We start from the raw sequence: 27,485 nt of genomic DNA on the forward strand, positions 1-27,485 counted from the left end.
CATCTAATCCTTTTACAGTATGGAATTCCCAGTCAATATGTGGAAAGTTAAAATCACCTACTATAGCAATCTTATGTTTCTCGTCCTTTTACAGTTATGGGATTCCCAGTTAATGTGTGGAAAGTTAAAATCACCGACTGTAACAACCTTACATTTCTTGAACAGTCCAGAAATCTCTTCACAAATTTGTTCCTCCAAATCCCTCGGACTGCTGGGTGGTCTGTAATATAGCCCCATTAACATGGTCTTACCTTTCTTATTTCTCAGTTCCACCATAATGCCTCACTAGTTGATTTCTCAGGTCTGTCCTGTCTGAGCACTGCTTTGACTAGTAACGCCACCTTTAATCCCTCCCACTCTGTCACGTCTAAAACAACAGAACCCCAGAATACTGAGCTGCCAGTCCTGCCCCTCCTGCAATCCAGTCTCACTAATGGCTACAACGTTATAATTCCAGGTGTCGATCCATGCCCTGAGCTCATCCACCTTTCTTACGATACTTCTTGCATTGAAATATACACAGCTCAGGACACTAGTCACACCATGCCCGACCTTGTGATTTCTGACTTGAAGGTCTTACAACATCTGCCTCCACAACCTCTCCACTAACTGTTCTGGCACTCTATTTCCCATCCCCCTGTAACTAGTGTAAACCCCACACTGCAGTATTAACAAACCTTTCCAGTAGGATATTAGTCCCCCTCCAGTTCAGATGCAAACTGTCCCTTTGGTACAGGTCCCACCTTTCATGGCTGAGAGCTCAATGATCCAAAAATCTTATGCCCTCCCTCCTACACCAAACTCTTTAACCTTGTGTTAAACCATAATCTTCCTAATTCTGGCTCCTTTGGCACATGGTACAGGTAGCAATTCTGAGATCACAACCTTGGAGGTCCTGCCCTTTAACGTAGCCCCTAACTCCCTGAACTCCCCATGCAGAATCTCGTCTCTCATCCTACCCCTGTCATTGGTACCCACATGGACCACGACTGCTGGCTGTTCACCTTCCCACTCAAGAATGCTGAGCACTCAATCTGAGGACTCGATCCCTGACACCTGTGAGGCAACATTCCATCTGGGAGTCTCGTTCTCGCCCACAGAACCTCTTGTCTGTTTCCCTAACTAACGAATCCCCTATCCCCACAGCGTGCCTCTTCTCCCCCTTTCCCTTCTGAGTCACAGAGCCAGACTCAGTGCCAGAGACCTGACTGCTGTGACTTTCCTCTGTTATGTCATCTCCCCCGACAATATCCAAAGTGATATACCTGTTGTTGGGGGGGATGGTCACAGTGGTTCTCTGCACTGGCTGTCTAACCCCTTTCCCCTTCCTAACTGTCCCCCAGTTTCCTGCGACCTGCACCTTGGGTGTAATTACCTGCCTATATGTCCTATCTATCACCCCTTCAGCCTCCTGAATGATCCAGAGTTCATCCAGTTTCAGTTCCAACTCCTTAACGCAGATTGTAGAAGCTGCAGCTGGATGCACTTCTCACAGGTACAGTTGTCAGGGACACTGGAGGTCTCCATGCCTTCCCACATCCCACAAGAGGAGCATTTCATTATCCTGCTGGCGTCTCTACTGTCCTGAGCAGATGTTGCATCATCAATGGTCCCCATTTTTGGATCATTGGGCTCTGGCCGTCCCAGGGGAGGTTCCGGAGGATTGGAGGGTTGCAGATGTTGTTCCCTTATTCAAGAAAGGGAGTAGAGATAGCCCAGGAAATTATAGACCAGTGAGTTTTACTTCAGTGGTTGGTAAGCTGATGGAAAAGATCTTGAAAGGCAGGATTTATGAACATTTGGAGAGGTATAATATGATTAGGAATAGTCATCAGGGCTTTGTGAAAGGCAGGTCGTGGCTTATGAGCTTGATTGAATTTTTTGAGGATGTGACTAAACACATTGATGACGGAAGAGCAGTAGATGTAGTGTATATGGATTTCAGCAAGGCATTTGACAAGGTACCCCATGCAAGGCTTATTGAGAAAGTAAGGAGGCATGGGATCCAAGGGGATCTTGCTTTGTGGATCCAGAATTGGCTTGCTCACAGAGGCAAAGTGTGGTTGTAGATGGGTCATATACTGCGTGGAGGTCGGTCACCAGTGGTGTGCCTTGGGGATCTGTTCTGGGACCCCTTCTCTGGGGAGGAAGTGCAGGGATAGGTTAGTAAATTTGCTGATGACACAAAGGTTGGGGGTGTTGTGGATAGTGTGGAGGGCTGTCAGAGGATACAGCGGGACATCGATAGGATGCAAAACTGGGCTGAGAAATGGCAAATGGAGTTCAACCCAGGTAAGTGTGAGGTGGTTCATTTTAGTACGTCAAATTTGATTGCAGAATATAGTATTGATGGTAAGACTCTTGGCAGTGTAGAGGATCAGAGACCATAGGACACTCAAAGCTACCATGCAGGTTGACTCTGTGGTTAAGAAAGCATACGGAGCATTGGCCTTCATCAATCGTGGGACTGAGTTTAGGAGCCAGAGGTAATGTTGCAGCTGTATAGGTGGTGTTGTGGATGATGAGGTAGGTTTTCAAAACTTGCAGAGATTTAGGACATTTCGAAGAGTGGGCTGAAAGATGGCAGATGGAGTTTAATTCAGAAAACTGTGAGGTGCTACGTTTTGGTAGAACTAATCAAAATAGGACATACATGGTAAATGGTAGGGCATTGAAGAATGCTGTAGAACAGAGGGATCTAGGAATAATGGTGCATAGTTCCCTGAAGATGGAATCTCATGTGGATGGGGTGGTGAAGAAAGCTTTTGGTTTGCTGTCCTTTATTAATCAGAGCATTGAGTATAGGAGTTGGGATGTAATGTTGAATTTGTATAAGGCATTGGTAAGGCCAAATCTGGAGAATTGTGTACAGTTCCGGTCACTGAATTACAGGAAAGATGTCAATAAAATTGAGAGAGTACAGAGGAGGTTTAAAATGTTGCCTGGGTTTCATCTCCTAAGTTACAGAGAAAGGTTGAACAAGTTAGGTCTTTATTCTTTGGAGCATAGAAGGTTGAGGGGGGACTTGATAGAGGTGTTTAAAATTATGAGGGGGATTGATAGAGTCGACGTGGTTAGACTTTTTCCATTGAGAGTGGAGAAAATTCAAACAAGAGGACATGGGTTGAGAGCTAGAGGACAAAAGTTTAGGGGTAACATGAGGGGGAACTTCTTTACTCAGAGAGTGGTAGCTGTGTGGAACGAGCTTCCAGCAGAAGTGGTTGAGGCAGGTTCTATGTTGTCGTTTAAAGTTAAATTGGATAGATATATGGACAGGAAATGAATGGAGGGTTATGGGCTGAGTGCAGGTCGGTGGGACTAGCATAGGGTAAGAGTTCGGCACGGACTAGAAGGGCCAAGATGGTCTGTTTCCGTGCTGTAATTGTTATATGGTTATATGGTATAGGACCCTGGTGAGACCCCATTTGGAATACTGTGCTCAGTTCTGGTCGCCTCACTACAGGAAGGATGTGGAATCTATGGAAAGGGTGCAGAAGAGATTTACAAGGATGTTGCCTGGATTGGGGAGCACGAACTCGGCCTTTTCTCCTTGGAGCGACGGAGGATGAGAAGTGACCTGATAGAGGTGTATAAGATGATGAGAGGCATTGATCATGTGGATAGTCAGAAGTTTTTTCCCAGGGCTGAAATGGCTAGCATGAGAGAGCACAGTTTTAAGGTGCTTGGAAATAGGTACCAAGGGGATGTCAGGGGTAAGTTTTCTACGCAGAGAGTGGTGAGTGCATGGAATGGGCTGCCAGCAATTGTGGTGGAGGCGGATACGATAGGGTGTTTTAAGAGACTCCTGGATAGGTACATGAAGCTTAGAAAAATAAAGGGCAATGGGTAACCCTAGGTAATTTCTAAGGTAAGAACATGTTCGGCACAGCTTTGTGGGCCGAAGGTCCTGTATTGTGCTGTAGGTTTTCTATGTTCTATGTAAAGAAGGAAAGAAACAAAACTTCACCTCAAGCTTTTTTTCTTTTGCTTTCTCTGACTGAAGCCTCAAAGAGCTAAAGCCTCAAGATCACCACTCTAGCTCTGTCCATTCCAACGATGGCTGCTGTGCTTGTCCCTGCCTTCTTTTTATTTGGTCTTGCTAATCAATCCCAAAACTGCGATTGGTCACTGGTCAGAGCTCAAGTAAGCTGCCACGATCTGGCACTGATTTTTTCTGCTCGGGCAATGAACCTGAGTGAAATCGCAAACTTCTGATGTCTGGATTGGTTGCTGATCAATGCTCAAAAAGCCTCTCCTCCTCCTCCATGAAATATAATTGCATGGGATCTGTTTTCTTTTGGAGATTCAGTGTCACAGAGTCATACAGTAAAGAGAGAGGTCATTGGGTTTGTAGCATTTGATGCCTGAGCTATTGAAGAGATAAATAGAAGAGTTTATGCAGTTGCTAGAAATCACACACAAAATGATTGAGGAACTCAGTATGTCAGGGAGCACCTGGGGAAATGAATAAACAGTCAATATTTCCGGCCGAGATCCTTCATTGGGTCTGGGAAGGAAGGGGGAAGAAGTAGTAAGGAGAAAAGTAAAAGTAGCAGGCCGACAAATCCAGGGCAAGCATCAAAAAGGGCCACTTTTCAACATAATTGTATAAGGGCTAAGAGAGTTGTAAAAGAGCGCCTGAAGGCTTTGTGTGTCAATGCAAGGAGCATTCGTAACAAGGTGGATGAATTGAAAGTGCAGATTGTTATTAATGATTATGATATAGTTGGGATCACAGAGACATGGCTCCAGGGTGACCAAGGATGGGAGCTCAACGTTCAGGGATATTCAATATTCAGGAGGGATAGACATGAAAGAAAAGGAGGTGGGGTGGCGTTGCTGGTTAAAGATGAGATTAACGCAATAGAAAGGAAGGACATAAACCGGGAAGATGTGGAATCGATATGGGTAGAGCTGCATAACACTAAGGGGCAGAAAACGCTGGTGGGAGTTGTGTACAGGCCACCTAACAGTAGTAGTGAGGTCGGAGATGGTATTAAACAGGAAATTAGAAATGTGTGCAATAAAGGAACAGCAGTTATAATGGGTGACTTCAATCTACATGTAGATTGGGTGAACCAAATTGGTAAAGGTGCTGAGGAAGAGGATTTCTTGGAATGTATGCGGGATGGTTTTTTGAACCAACATGTCGAGGAACCAACTAGAGAGCAGGCTATTCTAGACTGGGTTTTGAGCAATGAGGAAGGGTTAATTAGCAATCTTGTCGTGAGAGGCCCCTTGGGTAAGAGTGACCATAATATGGTGGAATTCTTCATTAAGATGGAGAGTGACATAGTTAATTCAGAAAAGGTTCTGAACTTAAAGAGGGGTAACTTTGAAGGTATGAGATGTGAATTAGCTAAGATAGACTGGCAAATGACACTTAAAGGATTGACGGTGGATATGCAATGGCAAGCGTTTAAAGATTGCATGGATGAACTACAACAATTGTTCATCCCAGTTTGGCAAAAGAATAAATCAAGGAAGGTAGTGCACCCGTGGCTGACAAGAGAAATTAGGGATAGTATCAATTCCAAAGAAGAAGCATACAAATTAGCCAGAAAAAGTGGCTCACCTGAGGACTGGGAGAAATTCAGAGTTCAGCAGAGGAGGACAAAGGGCTTAATTAGGAAGGGGAAAAAAGATTATGAGAGAAAACTGGCAGGGAACATAAAAACTGACTGGAAAAGCTTATATAGATATGTAAAAAGGAAAAGACTGGTAAAGACAAATGTAGGTCCCCTACAGACAGCAACAGGTGAATTGATTATGGGGAGCAAGGACATGGCAGACCAATTGAATAATTAATTTGGTTCTGTCTTCACTAAGGAGGACATAAATAATCTTCCAGAAATAGTAGGGGACAGAGGGTCCAGTGAGATGGAGGAACTGAGCGAAATACATGTTAGTAGAGAAGTGGTGTTAGGTAAATTGAAGGGATTAAAGGCAGATAAATCCCCAGGGCCAGATGGTCTGCATCCCAGAGTGCTTAAGGAAGTAGCCCAAGAAATAGTGGATGCATTAGTGATAATTTTTCAAAACTCGTTAGATTCTGGACTAGTTCCTGAGGATTGGAGTGTGGCTAATGTAACCCCACTTTTTAAAAAAGGAGGGAGAGAGAAACCGGGGAATTATAGACCGGTTAGCCTAACGTTGGTGGTGGGGAAACTGCTGGAGTCAGTTATCAAAGATGTGATAACAGCACATTTGGAAAGCGGTGAAATCATCGGACAAAGTCAGCATGGATTTGTGAAAGGAAAATCATGTCTGACGAATCTCATAGAATTTTTTGAGGATGTAACTAGTAGAGTGGATAGGGCAGAACCAGTGGATGTGGTATATTTGGATTTTCAAAAGGCTTTTGACAAGGTCCCACACAGGAGATTAGTGTGCAAACTTAAAGCACACGGTATGGGGGTAAGGTATTGATGTGGATAGAGAATTGGTTAGCAGACAGGAAGCAAAGAGTGGGAATAAACGGGACCTTTTCAGAATGGCAGGCAGTGACTAGTGGGGTACCACAAGGCTCAGTGCTGGGACCCCAGTTGTTTACAATATATATTAATGACTTGGATGAGGGAATTATATACAGCATCTCCAAGTTTGCGGATGACACGAAGCTGGGCGGCAGTGTTATCTGTGAGGAGGATGCTAAGAGGATGCAGGGTGACTTGGATAGGTTGGGTGAGTGGGCAAATTCATGGCAGATGCAATTTAATGTAGATAAATGTGAAGTTATCCACTTTGGTGGCAAAAATAGGAAAACAGATTATTATCTGAATGGTGGCCGATTAGGAAAAGGGGAGGTGCAACGAGACTTGGGTGTCATTATACACCAGTCATTGAAAGTGGGCATGCAGGTACAGCTGGCGGTGAAAAAGGCGAATGGTATGCTGGCATTTATAGCGAGAGGATTCGAGTACAGGAGCAGGGAGGTACTACTGCAGTTGTACAAGGTCTTGGTGAGACCACACCTGGAGTATTGTGTGCTGTTTTGGTCCCCTAATCTGAGGAAAGACATCCTTGCAATAGAGGGAGTACAAAGAAGGTTCACCAGATTGATTCCTGGGATGGTAGGACTTTCATATGATGAAAGACTGGATGAACTAGGCTTATACTCATTGGAATTTAGAAGATTGAGGGGGGATCTGATTGAAACGTATAAAATCCTAAAGGGATTGGACAGGCTAGATGCAGGAAGATTGTTCCCGATGTTGGGGAAGTCCAGAACGAGGGGTCACAGTTTGAGGATAAGGGGGAAGCCTTTTAGGACTGAGATTAGGAAAAACTTCTTCACACAGGGAGTGGTGAATCTGTGGAATTCTCTGCCACAGGAAACAGTTGAGGCCAGTTCATTGGCTATATTTAAGAGGGAGTTAGATATGGCCCTTGTGGCTACGGGGATCAGGGGTATGGAGGGAAGGCTGGTGCAGGGTTCTGAGTTGGATGATCAGCCATGATCATAATAAATGGTGGTGCAGGCTCGAAGGGCCGAATGGCCTACTCCACCTATTTTCTATGTTTCTATGTTTCTAAGCCGGAATAAGAATGTGGGGGGAGATGGAGGAGTACAAGCTGGCAGGTGATAGGTGAAACCAGGTGAGGGGGAAGGTGGTTGGTCGGGGTGAAGTGAGACACTGGCAGGTGATAGGTGAGACCGGGTCAGGGGGAAGGTGGGTGGGTGGGGGGGTGAAGTGAGACACTGGCAGGTGATAGGTGAGACCGGGTGAGGGGGAAGGTGGGTGGGTGGCGGAGAGGGGGGGTGGTGAAATGGTGAACTGAGACACTGGCAGGTGATAGGTGAAACCAGGTGAGGGGGAAGGTGGGTGGGTGGGGAAGAGGGCGGGTGAAGTGAGACACTAGCAGGTGATGAGTGAAACCAGGTGAAGGGGAAGGTTGGACTGCACTTGGCGTATTGTGAGCATTTTTTGGGCCACTTATCGAAGAAAAGATGTGCTGATATTGGAGAGGGTCCAGTGGAGGATCACCAGAATGAATCCGGGAATGAAAGGGTTAACATATCTGGAGTATTTGATGGCTCTGGCTTTTGCTTGGTGGAGCTTAGGTGGAATCTCATTGAAATCTATGAATATTGAAAGGCCTAAATACGAGTAGATGTGGAGAGAATATTTCCTGTCGTGTGACCAAATGTGGCAGCCTCAGAATATAGGCGTTTATTTAGAACAGAGATCAGGAAGCATTTCTTCAACCAGGGGATGGTGATCTGTGGAATTCATTGTCATGGATGGCTGTGAAGGCCAAGTCATTGGTATATTTAAAGTGAAGGTTGATACATTCTTGATTAGTGAGGATGTCAAAGGTTGTGGGGAGAAGGCAGGAGAATGGGATTGAGAGGGATAATAAATCAGTCATGATGGACTGGCAGAGCAGAGTTGATGGGCTAATGGCTGAATTCTGCTCCTATGTCTTATACCATAACAGTGCAATCTGGATTTCTTCAACTTAAGTCGACAGAAGGAAGCAGTACCAATATTCAGGCTTTCAGGCCTACTTAAAGTAGTAGCACTAAGCTGTAGAAAAATATTGTGATGCTCTTGGGGGGTGGGTGGGGGGGGGGAATGCATGGTCGACAGCCTGTCTCCGCACTTCTAATGACCAGTACTGTTTATTGTCCTTGTGTTAAAATGCTTTTTTGGGATTATGGTGAGATTTCCAGTTTATTTATTGTTATGTTTTAGTTTGGGTTATACAATTATTTGCTTATGTATTTGTGGGTCACCCTAACTGTAACCGGGGTGTATGATGGCCACCTCCACCCGTCTGGTGAGATAGGTGGGGTTCTTTCTCCAGGTCATGGTGCCTGGTCTGTTTTGTGTTTATCTCAATAAAACAGTTGTTGAGTTTAACGAGCTTCCTCAACTGTCATTATGGACCAAATGCTCGCCACATTGGTGTCAGGAGTGGGATGGGAGATCGACGACGAGATTGGAGCTATGACATCAGATAGAAGGCCTTAAGACCCGGGGAGTAAGACGAAGGATCGAGCAGTACTCGGCTGGCTGCTGTTTCAGGTGACTGCTGGCTGGCGACAGGAAGCTCCAACTGCTGGGCCAGAGATACGAGTTAGCTGCTGGCTGTGAGGTGTTGTGGGGGACATTCTGTGGGAATATTGACCGATGGCCTGTATAGGTCCGGAACGATATTCGTACATGGTCCCTTGCAAACTCTGATAGGATGGCAGGGAGGGAGACTGATGATGACAGCAATAGCACGAAGTGTGAGTGGGAAGAGTTGGGGAGAGGGACTAAGAACAGGAAGATGATGGGTCAGAAGAGAAAGAAAGGAGATGGGTCTAGTGTTGGTGGATTGGAAAATGAGGGAAGAGAAGTTGAGGAGAAGGGGCAGAGGGCAAAATTGCTAAATGTAGTGGTAAGATTTGAGGGGGAAGGGGGAGTAAAGAAAATCTATCCGCTTAAGCTACCAAAAATCATTAGAGGACAAGTCGGGGAAGTGAACCATGCGAGAATTTTAGGAGATGGAAACCTGCTGATAGGATGTAAAACTGAAGAGCAGATGGAGAAAGCAGTGAAGGTGACTAATGTTGGGAAAGTCAAAGTGTCCAGGGTTGTAAGAGTTGGAGCACAAAGGGTCAATGGTTGCAAGGGGGTGATATCTAGGGTTCCCCTCAGTGTTAATATGAAAGAGCCAGTGGAGAACTTGAGGGTGAGGAATAGTTCAATGAAGAGTGTGAAAAGAATGACAAGGGGAGCAGAGTAAAGGGAGACTGAAAACGTTCTGGTAGAATTTGAGGATAAGGTGCTTCCAAAGGAGTTATATTTTGGATTTCTAAGATACAGTGTAAGAGAATATACACCAAAACCTATGAGGTGTTTCAATTGCCAGGAGTTTGGGCATGTGGCCAAAGTGTGCAAAGGAAAGAGAAGATATGCAAGGTGTGGTGGGGAACATGAATACAGAAAATGTGGAGAGGGAGTAAGACCAAAGTGCTGTAATTGTGGAGGTAACTGTAGTGTAGCGTACTGGGGATGTGAAGTGTTGAAAAAAGAGGTGGAGGTGCAGCAGATAAGGGTGAAGAAAAAAGTCTCATATGCTGAGGCAGTCAAGTTGGCAGAACAGAAGAAAATGAATGAGGGAGGGTGTAGCAAAGAGCAAGCGGCAGCTAAAGAAAGGCAAGATAAGAAGAATGCATGGATAGAGAAGAAGAAATTGGTGATCTTTATAGCAGGAGTGGTAAACGCAACGTATGAGATCAAATCTAAAACTGAAAGGATTCAGATTATTGTGAAAGCTGCAGAGCACCATTTGGATATGATAGGATTAAAATGGGAAGAAATAAACAATGAACTCAGGGTACAGTCAAGTCAAGAGACAGTATGTGTGGGTTGATATCACTAATAATGCTACTTCTTCAATGGAATGCAAGAAGCCTAATTGCTAATGGACAAGATTTCAAGCAGTTTATAGCCAGTAGGAGAGAAAAGCCAGATGTTGTGTGTATCCAGACCTGGTTAAAACCTAATTTAGATTTTGTTTTATATGGTTATGAGGCAGTAAGGCGAGACAGGAGAGAGGGTGGAGGAGGAGGATGTGCAACTTATGTAAAGCAAGGTATTCCTTATAGAATACTAGGTGTAGGAAGTGAACAAGAGTATGTGGTAGTAAAAGTATGGGCTGAAAGGAAAGAGTTGGTGATTGTGAATTATTATAATCCATGCAAAAGACTAGAGTTAAACAAGCTTGAGGAGATAGAAGGGCAGAATAATAGTAATGTTGTTTGGTGTGGTGATTTTAATGGACATAATGTATTATGTGGGAGTGACAGAACAGACATCAATGGTCGGGTAATAGAGGAGTTGCTAGATGAGAAGTATTTAGTGTGCCTAAATGATGGTAGTAGTACGAGAATTGATGTTAATACAGGTAAAGAATTTGTGCTTGATCTTACATTAGTATCAAACTCCATTGCATCAGAGTATGATTGCTTAGTGTACCAAGAAGGAACTGTAGGGAGTGATCATTACCCAATCTGGTGCAAGATAAATATTTCTGCCTCATTGGTCACAGAGAATACAGGTGGGAAATAGATCCTTGAGAAAGCCAATTGGGAGAAATTTCTGGAAAAAAGTGATAGATATCTAAGTCAGGTCAGTGATGGAATGGACGTAGAAACACTTGACAGCATATTAAAATAAGGTATAATATCAGCTGCATTAGAATCTATTCCTAAAAGTAAAGGAAGAATAAAGAAGAGAATAATACCATGGTGGGATGATAATTGTAAGGAAGCAGTGAGAAATAGAAATAAGGCATTTAAACTGGTTAAAAGCACTCATAACTTCCAACATATGATTCAGTACAAACAAGCTCAGGCAGTAGTAAGGAGGACAATAGACATGCTAAAAGGACGCACTGGAGAAAGTATTGTGATTCAATCGGAAACACAACTCAAGTAGGAGAGGTGTGGGGGATGATAAAAAGGATGGGAGGGGACAGGAGAGAGTGGAGGTACCCAGTTCTGGTTGATGGAAATGTGACTGCAGTAACAAATAAGGAAAAGGCAGAGTTGTTGGCAAACACTTTCGTTATGGTACATAGTTCCGATAATTTGTCTGAGAAGGGAAGAAGAGGTAGAGAGAGAACAAAAGCTGAAAATATGGAGGCTTTATGTAGGAAAACTAACCTTGACCATGTGCAAGATGTCCCTTTCAGCATGGGAGAATTAAGAAAGGCACTAGATAAAACAGGAAAGACTGCACGAGGTAAAGATGAAATATGTTATAGTATGATAAAACACTTGAGTGAAGGAAGTCTGGAGAAACTACTGCTTCTGTATAACAAAGTCTGGGATGAAGGGAGAATACCAGGGAGCTGGAAAGAGGCAATAATTATTCCAATAAGGAAACCTGGGAAAGATGCCATCAGGCCAGAAAACTACAGGCCAATTGCCTTGACGTCACATGTATGTAAACTTACAGAACGTATGATAAATGGGAGGTTAATGTACTTCTTGGAAAGCAGAGGTATGGTGGCTATGTATCAAAGCGGGTTCAGGAAAGGAAGGAATACTATGGATCCAGTGTTGTGTCCAGAGGATGAAATAAGAAAAGCTCAAGTAAATAAAGAGACAGTGGTTGCAGTTTTTTTTGATGTTGAGAAAGCTTATGATATGTTATGGAAAGAGGGGCTCCTAATCAAGCTACATTTAATGGGATTTGGGGGGGGGACAGTGTTCAATTGGGTTAAGGACTTTTTAAACAGAAGAACTATTCAGGTGAAGATAGGATCAGAGCTATCAAGCCAGTATGTTGTAGAAAATGGGACACCTCAGGGGAGTGTAGTGAGTCCACCTTTATTCTCCACTTTGATAAATGATATATTTCTAAATATTCCAACGGAAGTGGGGAGGTCATTGTTTGCAGACGACGGGGCTTTGTGGAAAAGAGGGAGAAATATTGAACATATAGTTATGAAAATGCAAGATGGAATTAATCACGTTGAAGAGTGGAGGACAAAATGGGGTGTTAAATTTTCAGTGGAGAAGACAAAAGCCATGTTCTTTACAAGGAAAAAGTTCAGGGGACTTAATTTGAATCTGTATGGAAGTAACCTGGAGAGAGTTGAAAGTTTTTGGTTTTTGGGAGTGCACTTTGACTTGAGATTAACATGGAGAGAACATATTAGATATGTAGTTAGTAAATGTAAAAATGTGATAAATGTCATGAGGTGTCTTGCTGGATTGGAATGGGGTGCTGATTTTGCATCACTGAAGTATATTTATGTAGCATTAATAAGATCAAGATTAAACTATGGAAGTATTGTATACGGGTCAGCAGCAAAATCTGTGCTGGCAGAACTGGATATCGTACACGCTTGGGCTCTAAGGGTGTGCTTGGGAGCGGTTAGAACTTCCCCAGTGTGTGCTCTCCAAGTTGAGGCAAATGAAATGCCATTGAGGCTGTGGCGTAAACAGCTGGAGGCCAATTACTGGATTAATTTAAGGGGGCATGTTGATAGCCATCCTACAAAAGGGGTGTTGCAGACATGCTGGGAGAAGGAGAGGACACAAAAAGAAAGTTTTGGCTGGACAGGAGAGCAAACAGCAAAAGATATGGGTGTATACGATAAAGAGTTTTGTCCAAGTGTGGTGTGGCCTGTCAGACCTTTCTGGGTATTAGAAAATCCCTCTGTAGATTTGGAATTGCTTAAGATTAAGCACAGTAATAAGACAGCTGATATACTCAGTGAATATCATAGTTATAGGGAATGTAAGTATAAAGGCATGCAGATTTTTACAGATGGATCAAAGGATCCAGAAACAGGTGCAACAGGGTCTGCAATTGTTGTACCAAGTTATCGAGTGAAAATTAGCAAGAGAACACCTGATTGCTTGAGGGTATATGCACTTGAAATGTTTGCCATATTTTTAGCACTAGAATGGAGTGAGCAGGTTGATTGTAATAATATTGTGATATGTAGTGATTCTGTATCGGCCCTTGCAAGCATTAAGGCGGGTACAGCTAGAGGTCACCAGGATCTGCTTTATGAAATCCTGTTTGTAAATTCAAGACTGGCTGGACAAGGCAAAAATATTGTATTCATGTGGGTTCCAGCAGATTTGGGTATTATGGGAAATGGGACAGCAGATAGGCTGGTAAAAGCAGCAGTCAAAAAAGGATCTATAGAGGTCAATATTAAACTATCAGAATCAGAGGGAAAGAGCACAATGTGGAGAAGGATAAACCAACAGTGGCAGCAGCATTGGGATAGTGCAATAAAAGGAAGACATTTACATTCAATTCAGAACAGAGTAGATATGGGAAGAAGTAGGGGAGTAATGCGGAAAGAGCAAGTAATTATAAGTAGACTGAGAATTGAGCACAGCAGCCTTAATGGTACTCTGGCCATCATAAATAAACATCCAACAGGTTTTTACGATCTATGTCAGGAGACTGAAACAGTAGAGTATATCCTTATTTCATGCCGGAAATTTGCACAGGAAAGGCAACAGATGTTACAACAATCACGCAAAATAGGACTGGTAGAGACGAGTGTTAAAGGTTTATTGGAATGTGGGGAGAGTGATCAGGGGAGGAAATGGTTGTTTAGATTTTTAAGGGCGATGGGACTGGAAAGACGGCTTTAAAGTGAATTGACAATGAAGGACAATAAATCCTGAAGATGACAGTAATGCGACAATGTGGATGCCAACTGCCGTGAAGAAGAAGAAGAAGAACAAGAAGAAGAAGAAGAAGAACAAGAACAAGAACAAGAACAACAACAACAACCACAACCACCACCACAACCACCACCACCACCACCACGCAGTATGCCTCCCCTGCACCTACAGGCAGGGCTCATGAAGACAGGACCCGGAGGGAGGACCTGGGAACCGAGCATTGCGCCTTCCGAGGGAGCCCCGACGGAGCGCGGAGCGAATGTACTCAGGCCCCACAACCCAGGGGGACAGAGCGCAGTGCATCACTCGCCTCCGTCGCGACCCGCACCGGAGAACCCGAGACACCGTAGCCATGGGAGGATGGACACCATGGCAGACGCTGCCGGACCTAGAGGACGATCAGAGGGCCTCAACGATTTGCGCCACAAAACACACCCTGAAGCTCCCCAGATACGACGGTACCAGCCGCCTGGAGCCTTACCTGGCGCAAGTCAAACTTGCCACGTGGCACAACAGGTGGAGCCCCACCGAGACGGCGGTGCACCTTGCCTTGGCACTGGAAGGAGATGCCTGGCGGAGCAGCGTGATTATAGGGTGCTCGTAGTGCTGCTCAAGCGGCGTTTTGAGCAGAGGCCGTGGGCAGAAGCAATGAGGGAAGAACTGTACAGCAGACAGTGCTGTATGGGAGAAAGTCTGGGGGCATTAGCGGCTGATCTCCGCTACTGTGCTCAGCATGGTGACACCCAGTTCCCTCTCGCGGCCCAGGAAGTGCTTGCCCTCCACGCCTTTGTAAAGGCGCTGACGCGGGAGCGCCTTCGGCAGCATGTTCACCTGACGTCGCCATCATCGCTGGCCGAGGCGGAGAGGGCAGAGGTAATTTTAGCCCCGCAGGGTATTCCTGCATTGCCCTGCATGCCGTGAGACCGGGATTGTGTCACTGAGGCCGAGGAGGAGCCCGTGAGATGGGTCTGACCAGCGCCGTGCTGACCCTGTTGCCAGCCACGAAACGATCTCTGCCTCCGGTGCGGTGAGGCAGGTCATTTGGCCTGGGGCCGCCCCGCACCGGCACCACGCCATGGCCCAGCGCAGCCATCGGGAAATGCATTGTGGTGGGGAACACACTGTGAAGCACGAGGTGTGGCTCGCCGACATCCGAGAGTCCTGCATATTTGGCTGGACCTGCTGGAGGGCCCGTGGGTCGGGGGTATCTTGGTGCTGAAGCCACCGCCTGTTTCACAGCAGCCCGTGGCAGAGCGGTACACCTGGCAGCGGCCCAGCGCAACACAGCTGAACCAGGGGCAAGCGACAGTGATGGCCCTTCAGGTGACATCCAGCGACAACCTCTCCACCGTGTACCAGCAGCTGCGCAGCGAACAGGTGAGTGATCCCGTGCTGGCCCGGGTGAGGGGATGGCTGAGTATGGGAGACGGCCGGAGTGGGCAGGGGTCTCCACCCTGGACCCAGAGACCAAACCCTCTACTCGCAGTGGGGAACGCTGGAGATGCGCGACTGTTTGCTGTGCAGTCAGTGGCAGTTGTCCGATGGTGACAGACATCTCTTGCAGCTGGTGGTCCCCCGGGGGCTTTGCGTCACGTTGCTGCGGTCAGTGCACAGGCTGGTGGGGGCCTGCTATTTCGGAGTTGCAGAGACATTGGACAGGCTGCCACGCTTGCACAACCCCGAAGGGGCTGGGCTGCCAGTCTCGGGTGCCAATGCAGCAGTACATGGTGGGGGCCCCAGTATGGGCCTACTGCCCCTCCCGGAAGAAGGGACTACACCCCACGCTTGGAAGCCACTGGAAGGGGCCGGGAGAGGTGCTCGACTGCATCTCCGATGTGGTATATTGGGTGCGGTTGCCTGAGCGGCGGAAGGCAGTCCTGCTGCACCGGGACCGGCTGGCACAGTGTCAGCCCCTGGGCCACCCCTAACCCAGCGAGGCTGAAGGAAGTAAGTGACAGTCCAGGTGCCCTGCCTCTTGCATCACACAGACAGGCGGCAGCGTCAACATCCACCAGGACTTTTGGACTTTGTTATGGACTCTGGGGTTGCTGAGGAGGGCTGACCCCTCTGGTGGGGGCAGTGTGATGCTTTTGGGGGGGGGGTTCGTGATTCACTCTCCGGGTCATGGAGCCCGGTCTGTTTTGTGTCTATTACAATAAAATGGTTGTTGAGTTCATCGAGCTTCCTTGTTTGCCATTATGGACTGAATGCTCGCCACAATATGTTGTCATCTCTTATAAGAAGACACAGGGAAGGGATCTAAAGAGGATGGAGAACATTCATGTAGAATGATAAGCACGAGATCCTGCAGATGCTGGAAATCTGAAGCAACACACGCAAAATGCTGGGGCTGAAGCCAGAATAAGAACGTGGCAGGAGGGTGTGAGTACAAGCTGGCAGATAATAGTGAGACTAGGTGAAGGGGGAAGGTAGGTGCGTGGAAAAGGGAGGAAGAAGTGAGGAGTTGGGAGGTGATAGGTGAAAGAGGTAAATGGCTGAAGAAGAAGGGATCTGATAGGAGAGGAGAGTGGGTCACGGGAGAAAGGGAAGGAGGAGGGGTACCGAGGGATATGATTGACAGGTGGGGCCAGAATGCGAAATGGAAAAAGAGAGAATTGGGGAGGGGGAGAAATTACTGTAAGTTAGAGAAATCGATGTTCATACTGTCACATTGGAGGCTACCCAGACAGAATGGGAGGTGTTGCACCTCGAACCTGAGTGTGGCCTCATCGTGACAGTGGAGCAGGCCATGGACTGACATGTTGGAATGGAAATTGGAAGTTGAATTGAAATGGGTGGCTATTGGGTGATCCTGCCCATTGTGACAGACAAGAGTGAAGGTATAAACACCCAGTGGCCAAATTGTTTGGTACAGGTGTGAATCCCGGTGTGGTCTTCGAAACATAGAAATCTACAGCACATTACAGGCCCTTCAGCCCACAATGCTGTGCCGATCATGTAACCTACTTTAGAAACTGCCTATAATTTCCCTACCGCATAGCCCTCTATTTTTCTAAGCTCCATGTACCTGTCTAAGAGTCTCTTAAAAGACCCTATTGTATCTGCCTCTACCACCATCGCCGGCAGTGCATTCCACGCACCCACCACCCTCTGTGTCTTCTGCTGCTTTACCCCATCCACTTCAAGATTCAATCTGTTGTACATTTCGAGATGCACGTCTGCACAACAGTGTTGTAACACATAGTTATTTGAGTTACTGTCACCTTCCTGTCAGCTTGAACCCATCTGGCCATTCTCCTCTGACCTCTCTCATTAACAAAGTGTTGTTGCCCACAGAATTGCTGCTCATGGTGTGTTTTTGTTTTTTCTACTGTTCTCTGTAAACTCTAGAGCAGATGTTCTCAACCTTTTCTTTATGCCATGGACCAATACCATTAAGCAAGGGCTCCAGGTTGTGCATGAAAACCCCAGGAGATCAGCAGTTTCTGAGATACTCAAACCACCCCATCTGGTACCAATAATCATTCCACAGTCAAAGTCACTTTGATCACATTTCTTCCCCATTCTGATGTTTGGTTTGAACAACACCTGAGCCTCTTGACCATGTCTGTGTGCTTTAATGCATTCAGTTGTTGCCACAAGATTGGCTGATTAGATATTTGTATTAATGAGGAGGTGTACAGGCATACCTCATGAAATGGCCATCAAGTGTGGATAGTATGAACTGCCTCAGTGAAGAACAGAGGCTTGTGTGTCGTGTTAGTGTGAGTCTCACCCTCTCCTCTCCCTGCAGTCTCTGCACAGTGGTCCTGGAGCACCTCAGCCCATCTGCCAAAAGCGCAGGGTTTGACGTGAAGGCACTTCGAGCATTCCGAGTGTTGAGGCCACTGCGTCTGGTGTCGGGCGTTCCCAGTAAGTATGGCAGCAGTTGCTTCCTCTGTTTCACAAGATACACAAAATGCTGGAGAACTCATCTGCCCCCTTTCCCTTCCAGTCCTAATGAAGGGTCTCGGCATGAAATGTTGACTGTTCATTCATTTCCACATATGCTGCCTGAACTTTTGAGTTCCTGCAGTATTTTGTGTGTGTATTGCTCTGGATTTCCAGCATCTGTGGATCATCTTGTGTTGATTACTTAGGAGATGTGCTCCTTTATTGTGACCTCTCTGCTCGGATAATGAAGGTCTCATTCATTGTACACTTAGTGACCACTTTGTTAGATACCTCCTGTACACAGAGAGTGGAAACAGACTGAACGTTCCTGGTCTTTTGCTGCTGTAGCTTCAAGGTTCAACATATTGTGCATTTAGATACTATCCTGCACACCACTGTTATAACACATGGTTATTTGAGTTACTATCACCTTCCTGTCAGCTTGAACTAGTCTGGCCATTCTCCTCTGACCACCCTCATTAAGAAGACATTTTTGCCCAGAGAACTGCTGCTCACTGCTTTTTTTTGTGTTTTTGCATCATTACCTGTAAACTCTAGAGACTGTTGTGTGTGAAAAATGGTTCAACTTAATATTGGAGAATGTATCCAGTATACAACCTGAAATTCTTACTCTTCGCAGACATCCACAAAACAATAAAAAAACCTACAAAGAATAAATGACAGAAATGTTAGAACCCTAATTCCGAGCAGATCAGCAGTTTCTGAGATACCCAGATCGTTTGGTCTGGCACTAACAGTCAAAGTCACTTAGATCACATTTCTTCCCCATTCTGAGCAACAACTTGACCCTGCATGCTTTAATGCATTAAATTGCTCACACATGATTGGCTGAGTGTTAACCAGCAGGTGTACAAGTGTACCTAATAAAGTGGCCACTGAGAGTTGAACTCTCTTGTTATTCTTCTCAAGCACCTGAACTTTTCTGGTATATCAACTTTGGCCAACTGTGTTTATAGACCTGAAGATCACATTGCAGCTCTGGACCTGTTGTTCCCTCTTCCTTCCTGAAGCTAAACAGTCAGATTCAGATTTATTTATCAACCTAGGATGTGCTTAGGGGGAGGGGGGCAGTCACTACACATTCCGGCACCAACATAGCAAGCTCACATCACACATGGTACACTCTCCTCTCTTATCAGATTCCTTGTCTTCAGCCCTTTTCTCTTCCACCTATCACCTCCCAGCTTCTCACTTCATCTTCACTCCCCTCCTCCTACCTTCCCCCTCACCTGCCAGCTTGTCCTCCTTCCCCTCCCCCCATCTTCTTATTCTGGCTTCTGCCCCCTTCTTTTCCAGTCCTGATGAAGGGTCTCAGCCTGAAACATTGACTGTTTGTTCCTGTCCATCGTTGCTGTCTGACCTGCTGAGTTCCTGCAGCATCCTGCAGTTGTTCTGGATTTCCAGCCTCTGCAGAATGTCTTGTGTTGGTTTTTCACAAGGAGGTTTGATAGGCTGTTTATTCGGGGACAGGTTCAGAGTAACAGGGAGATCTGCATTTGATGTGACACTGACCATGCTGAGATAACATGCAGAGTAACAGTATAGTTGTGAGAGTCACTGTCTTTCACATTCACATTGATTCGTGAAAACAGTAGGTCCTTGGAAACTACCCGATGAGACAGAATGATTCAGACTCTGATTATCTTTTGAGAACTATGTTTATTAGGACAGGACAGAGGAAGCATTAGCATACTGTACTTATCTAGGCATATGCAGGCCCCCCCTCATTGCAGCTCTCCTCCCATTCTGCCAATCAACCATTCATGCAGCCCATTGGTGAGGCTCCCCAAAACTAACCCAAGCCCCCGACAGCTGTACCTTTCCACTGTTATGAAATGCTGCAGTATGGACCAATACCTAGCGCCATCTCAAACCACAGAACCAGAAACAATCATCACTTTGCCACTCTTCATGAGTCCCACTCCTGTATTCACCTGCCTTTCATAAACATAAGGGATTCTGCAGACGCTGGAAATCCAGAGAATCACACACAAACTACTGGGGGAACTCGGCAGGCCAGGCAGCATCCATGAAAATGAATAAACAGTTGATGTTTTGGGCTGAGACCCTTCTTCAGGACTGGAAAGGAAGCGGGGAAGATGCCAGAATGAAAAGGTGGGGGGGCATCAGGAAGAGAAGAAAAGTGAATCCAGGTAGGTGGGAAAGGTAAAGGGTTGGAGAAGAAGGGATCTGATGAGAGAGAGAGTGGACCATGGGAGAAAGGGAAGGAGGAGGGGTGCCAGGGGAGTTGATAGGCAGGGAAGGGGGAGGGAAAAATACTGGAAGGAGAAATTGATGTTCATGCCATCAGGTTGGAGGCTACGTAGACAGAACATGAGGTGTTGCTCCTCCACCCTCATTATGATAAAAGAGGCTGTGGATTGACATGTCTTTCATTTTGCCTCTGTTGTCCCACAGTAGATTGCTGTCTCTTGGTTACTTCTGTAGTAGTACTCAAAGCTGCCGCAGCCAGTTCTCTTCCATTCACGGCTACAGTGTTGAGGCATTCAACAAGCATAAAGATTAACCCTTTAACATGAACATCAAAACATTCAGTGAAATATATTGTTTGCATTAACAACCAACAGAGCCAAGGGTGTGCCCACTGGGGGCAGCCTACAAGTGTCTCCGCACATTCTGGAGCCAACACACAGAACACAATGTACCAAGCTATAAAGCTACAACAACAAAATAGCTACCCACCAAAAGACATGTACACAGACCTCTAGTGACAGAACAGACACTTGTAGATTCAGGGCTCTGGCCATTGGGCCTTGACTTCACAATTTCTGATCAACTTTTGGGCTAAGATTTGTACATAGTCAGAGAAAACTACAACATAGAAACAGGCACTTTGGCCCATCTAGTCTGTGCTGACCCATTTAAACTGCCAAGCCCTATCGACCTGCTCCCAGAGCATGGCTGTCCATATCCCTCCCAGCCATGTATCTATCCAAACTTCTCCCAAATGGTGAAATCAAATCCGCATCCACCACTTGTGCTGGCAGCTTGTTCCACACTTTCACCACCCTCTGAGTGAAGAAGTTTCCCCTTCATGTACCTCTTAAACATTTCACCTTTCACCCTTAACCCAAGACCTCTGGTTATAGTCCCATCCCACCTCAGTAGAAAAAGCCTGCTTGTATTTACCCTCATAATTTTGTATATCTCCTCTCAATCTTCTATGTCCTTGGAATAACGTTCTAACCTAGTCAATCTTTCCTGATTAACTCAGGTCCCCTGGTCCTGGCAGCACCTTGAAATTTTTCTCTGTACTCTTTCAATCTTATTTCCATCTTTCATGTAGATGGGTGACCAAAACTGTACACAATACTCCAAATTAGACCTCATCAATGTCTTGTACAACCACAACATGACATCCCATCACTTGTACTCAGTACTTTGATTTATGAAGGCCAGTGTGCCAAAAGCTTTCTTTACGATCCTATCTACCTGTGACACCACTTTCCATAAGACATAAAAGAGCAGAGCTAGGCCATTCGGCTCATTGAGTCTGCCCCACCATACAATCATGGCTGATCCTTTTTTCCCCTTCTCAGCCCCATTCCTCTTCCTTCTCCCCGTAACCTTTGATGCCGTTTCCAATCAAGAATCTGTCAAGCTGTGCCTGAAACACACACAACGACATGGCCTCCATAGCTACCTGAGGTAATAAATGCCACAAGTTTACTATCCTCTAGTAAAAGAAAATTTTCCGCATCTCTGTTTTAAATGGATTCCCCCCTATCTTGAGGGTGTGGCCACCTGTCCTAGACTCCCCCACCATCCTTTCCACCTCTACTCTGTCCAGGTCTTTCAACATTCGAAAGGTTTCAGTGAGATCCCCCTTCATCCTTCTAAATCACAGAAAGTACAGACCCAGAGCTAAAAAAAATTCCTCTTGTGATAACCCTTTCATTCCTGGAATCATCCCTGTGAACCTCCTCTGAACCCTCTCCAATGCCAGCACATCTTTTCTTAGATGAGGAGCCCAAAACTGTTCACAATAAACAAAGTGAGGCCTCACCAGTGCCTTATAAAGCCTCAGCATCACATCCTTGCTCATGTGTTCTAGACCTCTTGAAATGAATGCTAACATTGCATTTGCCTTCCTCACCACAGACTCTGCCTGCAAGTTAACTTTAAGGGTGTTCTGCACAAGGACTCCCAAGTCCCTTTGCATCTCAGATTTTTGGATTTTCTCCCCATTTAGAAAATAGTCTGCACATTTATTTCTACTACCAAAGTGCATGACCATGCATTTTCCAATATTGTACAAACGTATTTCAGTTGCCACTTTCTTGCCCATTCTCCTAATCTAAGTCCTTCTGCAGTCCTCCTGTTTCCTCAACACCACCAATCTTTGTATCATCTGCAAACTTGGCAATAAAGCCATCCTCTAAATCATTGATATACAGCGTAAAAAGAAGTGGTCCCAACACTAACTCCTGCGGAACACCACTAGTTACTGGCAGCCAACCAGAAAAGGATCCTTTCATTCCCACTCACTGCCTCCTACCAATCAGCCATGTTAGTAACTTTTCTGTAAAACCATGGGCTCTTAACTTGGTAAGCAGCCTCATCTGTGGCACCTTGTCAAAGGCCTTCTGAAAGTCCAAATATACAACATCCAATGCATCCCCTTTATCTATCCTATGTGTAATCTCCTCAAAGAATTCCAACAGGTTCATCAGGCAAGATTTCCCCTAAAGGAAATCATGCTGACTTTGTCCTATCTTGTTCTGTGTCACCAAGTATTTTCAATGAATTATAGATCTGTATTCCCAGATCCTTTTGCTCGTGCTCACTGTATATGACTGACCCTGTGTGCAACACCTCACACTGGTCTGCATTAAATACCACCTGATATTTTTCAGCCCACTTTTCCAGATGGTCCAGATCCCGCTGCAGGCTTGATAGTCTTCCTCACTGCCCACTACAGCCCCAGTCTTGGTGTCATCTACAAATTTGCTGATCCAGTTAATCACATTATCATCCAGATCATAAGACCATAAGAGATAAGAGCAGAGGTAGGCCATTCAGTCCATTGCTCCATTCCATCATGGCGTATCCCAGATACCATTCAACCCCATACAGCTGTCCACTCACCATATCCCTTGATGCCCTGACCAATCAGGAATCTATCAAATTCTGCTTTAAATTTACCCACGGACCTGGCCCCCACCACAGTCTGGAGCAGAGCAATCCTCTGATTCACAACCCTTTGATGGAAAAAAAATCCTCCTTACTTCTATTCTAAAACATTGCCCCTCAATTTTGAGGCAAGGCCCTCTAGTTCTGGATAACCCCACCATAGGAAACATCCTCTCTACATCCACCCTATCTAGTCCTTTCAACATTCGGTAGCTTTCAATGAGCTCCCCCATGCATTCTTCCAATTTCCAGTGAGTACAGGCCCAAAGCTGCCAATCACTCCTCATATGTTAACCCCTTCATTCCTGGAATCATCCTCATAAACCTCCTCTGGACAATGACAATACATCCTTTCTGAGATATCGGGCCCAAAACCGTTGACAATACTCCAAGTATGGCCTGACTAATGTCTTATCAAGATTCAGTATTTTCTCCTTGCTTTTATATTCTATTCCCCTTGAAATAAATGCAAATAAATGCACTTGCTTTCTTTATCACAGACTAAACCTGTAAATTAATCTTCTTGGAGTCTTGCACGAGGACTCCCAAGTCCCTCTGTACCTCTGATGTTTGAATTTTCTCCCCATTTAGATAATAGTATGCACAATTGTTCCTTTTACCAAAATGCATTATCACACATTTCCAACACTGTATTCCATCAGCCACTATTTTGCCCATTCTTCCAATTTGTCTAAGCCCTGCTGCAATCACATTGCTTCCTCAGCACTACCTACCCCTCCACCTATCTTTGTATGATCCACAAACTTTGTCACAAAGCCATCAATTCCATTATCTAAATCATTGACAGCCAATGTGAAAAGGAGCAGTCCCAATACTGACCCCTGAGGAACACCAGTCACTGGCAGCCAACCAGAAAAGGCCCTGTTTATTCCCACTCACTGCCTCCTGCCTGTCAGCCATTACTTTATCCATGCTAGTATCTTTCCTGTAGTGCCATGGGATTTTATCTTGTTAAGCAGCCTCATTATGGCACCTTATCAAATACCTTTTGAAAATCCAAGTAAATGACATCCACTGCCTTACCTCTGTCCACCCTGCTTGTTACTTCTTTGAAAAAAACTTAACAGATTTGTAGGCAAGATTTCCCTTGACAGAAGCCATGCTGACTTTGACTTATTTTTATCATTAGTCTTTGAGTACCCTGAAACCTCATCCTTAATAATAGACTCCAACACTTTCCCAACCACTGAGGTTAGGCTAACTGACCTATAATTTCCTTTCTTTTGACTTCCTCTGTTCTTAAAGAGTGGAGTGATATTTTCAATTTTCCAGTCCTCCAGGACTATGCCAGAATCAAGTGATTCTTGAAAGATCATGACCAATGCATCTGTTATCTATTCAGCAACCTCCCTCAGGACTCTGGGATGTAGTCCATCTGGTCCAGGTGACTTATCCACCTTAAGACCTTTGTGTTTACCTAGCACTTTTTCCTTTGTAATAGCAATAGCACTCACTCCTGCTCCCTGACACTCACGGACCTCTGGCACACTGCTAGTGTCTTCCACAGTGAAGACAGATGCAAAGTACCCATTAAGTTCATCTGCCATTTCTTTGTCCCCCCACTACTACATCATTTTCCAGTGGTCCAATATCAACTCTTACTTCCCTTCTACTTGTTATATAACTGAAAAAACTTATAGTATCCTGGTTTATATCATTGGCTAGTTTGCCCTCGTATTTCATCTTTTCCCTTTATATCGCTTTTTTAGTTGCCTTTTTTTTATTTTAAAAGCTTCCCAATCATCCAACTTCCCACTCACTTTTGCTACCTTATATGTCCTCTCCTTGGCTTTTACACAGTCCTTAACTTCCCTGTCAGCCACGGTTGCCTCATCCTGCCATCTGAGAATAAATCCTTCTGTGTAACATATCTATCCTGCGCATTGTGAACTATTCCCAGAAACTTCAGCTACCTCTGTTCTGTAATCATCCCCGCCAGTATCCTTCTCTGATCCACCTGGGCAATCTCTTCTCTCATGCCTCTGTAATTCTGTTTATTCCATTGCAATGTTGATACACGTGTGTTATGCTTCTCGCTCTCAAATTGCAGTATGAATTCAATCATATTATGATCACTGCCTCCTAAGGGTTCCTTTATGTTAAGGTCTCTAATAAGATCTGGGTTATTACACAACACCCAATCTAAGGTAGTTCTTCCCAGAGTAGACTGAAGCACAAGCTGCTCTAAGAAGCCACCTCTTAGGCATTCAACAAATTTCCTCTCCTATGATCCGACACCAACCTGATTTTCCCAATCCCCTTGCATATTGAAGTCCTCCATTACCCTTATCACGTGCCTTTTCCAGCTCCCTTTGCAATTTCAGCTGCACATCTTGGCTACTATTTGGAGGCCTATGTATGATTCCCATAATGGTTTTTTAACTTTTACAGTTTCTTAACTCCACCCACAAAGATTGTTGATTATAGATGACAAACAACAATGGACCCAGCACTGATCCTTGTGGCTCTCCAGTAGTCACAGGCCTCCATTCAGAGAGGCAACCATCTACTACCACTCTCTGGCTAATCTAATTTACTACCTCATCTTGAATGCCAAGCGACTGAACTTCCCGACCAACCCCTCATGCAGGACCTTGTCAAATGTTTTGCTAAAATCCATGTAGACAATATCCATTGCTTTGGCTTCATCAACTTTCCTGTTAACTTCCTCGAAAACTCTATAATAGGGGTCGCCAACCTGTCGATCGCGATCGACTGGTCGATCTTTGAGGCTTTCCCAGTAGATGCCGAAGAAAAATCAAAAATAATACACAAATACTATTGTAATGTGAGCATTATAGAAGTAATACTAATTAGGATAATGGTAATATAGCAATATTTTCGCTAAAAAGCTGTTTGTAAAGAGAGATTGTTTCCGGGTTGCGGGGGTTCAGTTCCGTTCTTTCTGCCCAGTGCGCATGTGTGTAGTTCCCCCGCCGTGCACCACGTTTTCAGTGTAGCCTGTGCTGCATCAAAGTGACCAATTAGATTAGGTAGCAGTACAGACTGTCGCAAACATCAATATACGGCAGTGTCCCCAACCTCCAGTGCAGTGGTGCAGCAGTAGTCGGGATGCACACAGCACATCCTTTAAGAAAGAAAACCGAAATAAACAAGCTAATTAATTAGGTGCTGCCTGGCACATAAATGTTGGCCCAGATCAGAGGCGACGCAATCGGCAATTGCTCGTGATACCCTGAAAGCATAGCGGAGGCTCCACTAAAGAAGGCAAAAAACGTACAAATTCCATCCAGAATGGGAAGAGGAATTTCTATTTACCTCGGTGAAAGACAAGTTTGTATGTATGTTGTGCCACCAAACACAAGCACTGACTAAAAGAGGGAATCTGGAGTGGCACCACAACACCAACCATCAGGAATTTAAAGACACCTACCCCCCAAAGAGCGCAATTCGTGCCTGGAAAGTTGAGCTGAAATCGGGGTTGAAGGCCCAGCAATCGTTTTCCATAAAACATGCTGCTCAAATTAAGGCTGCTATTGAAGAATCATTTCCTGTAAGTCACCTTTTGGCTGAACACAAGAAGCCTTTTACAGATGGCGATTTATTCAAGGAAGTAACGGTCATTACCGCAGAGACTGTTTTTAGTGACTTTAAAAACAAAAACGGCATCACAACGGCAATATATAATATACCGCTTGGCCTTGCAACAGTGACAAGGAGGGTAGATTCACTGTCAGAGGACGTGGATATTTTTCACTACAGTTCGATGAATCCCTGGATGTAATGCAAACAGCTCAGCTTGTTGTATTTGTCAGAATGGCTTTCCAGGATTTACAACAAAGGAGGACTTCCTCACTCTTTTGCAATTAAAGGAAAGAATGAGAAGTGAGGATATTTACAATGAGTTTAAAAAAATATGTCCGTGAAAATGACATCACCATTCATAAACTGGTGGCAATTACTACTGATGGGGCCCCAGCAATGCGCAGTGTGCACGTTGGTTTTATAGCACTAAAAGTCAGTGCCTACTTTGGGTCAACTTATCTGTGTAAAATTGCATTTTCTCAGATGAAAATTATTAAATTACTTAAATTATTAAAGTACAGGAGCTGACTTACTGACAGACACCTCACTAGGGTTGCCAACTTTCTCACTCCCAAATAAGGGACAGAAGTAGCAGTCAAATCCCGGGACACTTGTGTTTACCCGGAGAAAGACTACCATGACCATGAAGCCTTGCGCGGGCATCTGTGTGCGCATGCGTGATGTGCCGATT

The 27,485-nt window shown here is 45.2% G+C and overlaps 1 protein-coding gene across 2 annotated transcripts in view; it reads left to right on the plus strand.

Moving 5' to 3' along the window:
• Positions 1–27,485, plus strand: part of cacna1sa (calcium channel, voltage-dependent, L type, alpha 1S subunit, a) — a 469,610-nt gene that overhangs the window by 49,335 nt on the left and 392,790 nt on the right. For both annotated transcript variants that reach the window (XM_063065671.1, XM_063065672.1), the window contains exon 4: positions 17,913–18,031. In XM_063065671.1, coding sequence (XP_062921741.1) covers positions 17,913–18,031 — 119 coding nt within the window. The remainder of the gene's footprint in view (positions 1–17,912; positions 18,032–27,485) is intronic.

The sequence above is a fragment of the Mobula hypostoma genome, chromosome 13, assembly GCF_963921235.1.
Source record: "Mobula hypostoma chromosome 13, sMobHyp1.1, whole genome shotgun sequence".
Lineage (NCBI taxonomy): Eukaryota > Metazoa > Chordata > Chondrichthyes > Myliobatiformes > Myliobatidae > Mobula > Mobula hypostoma.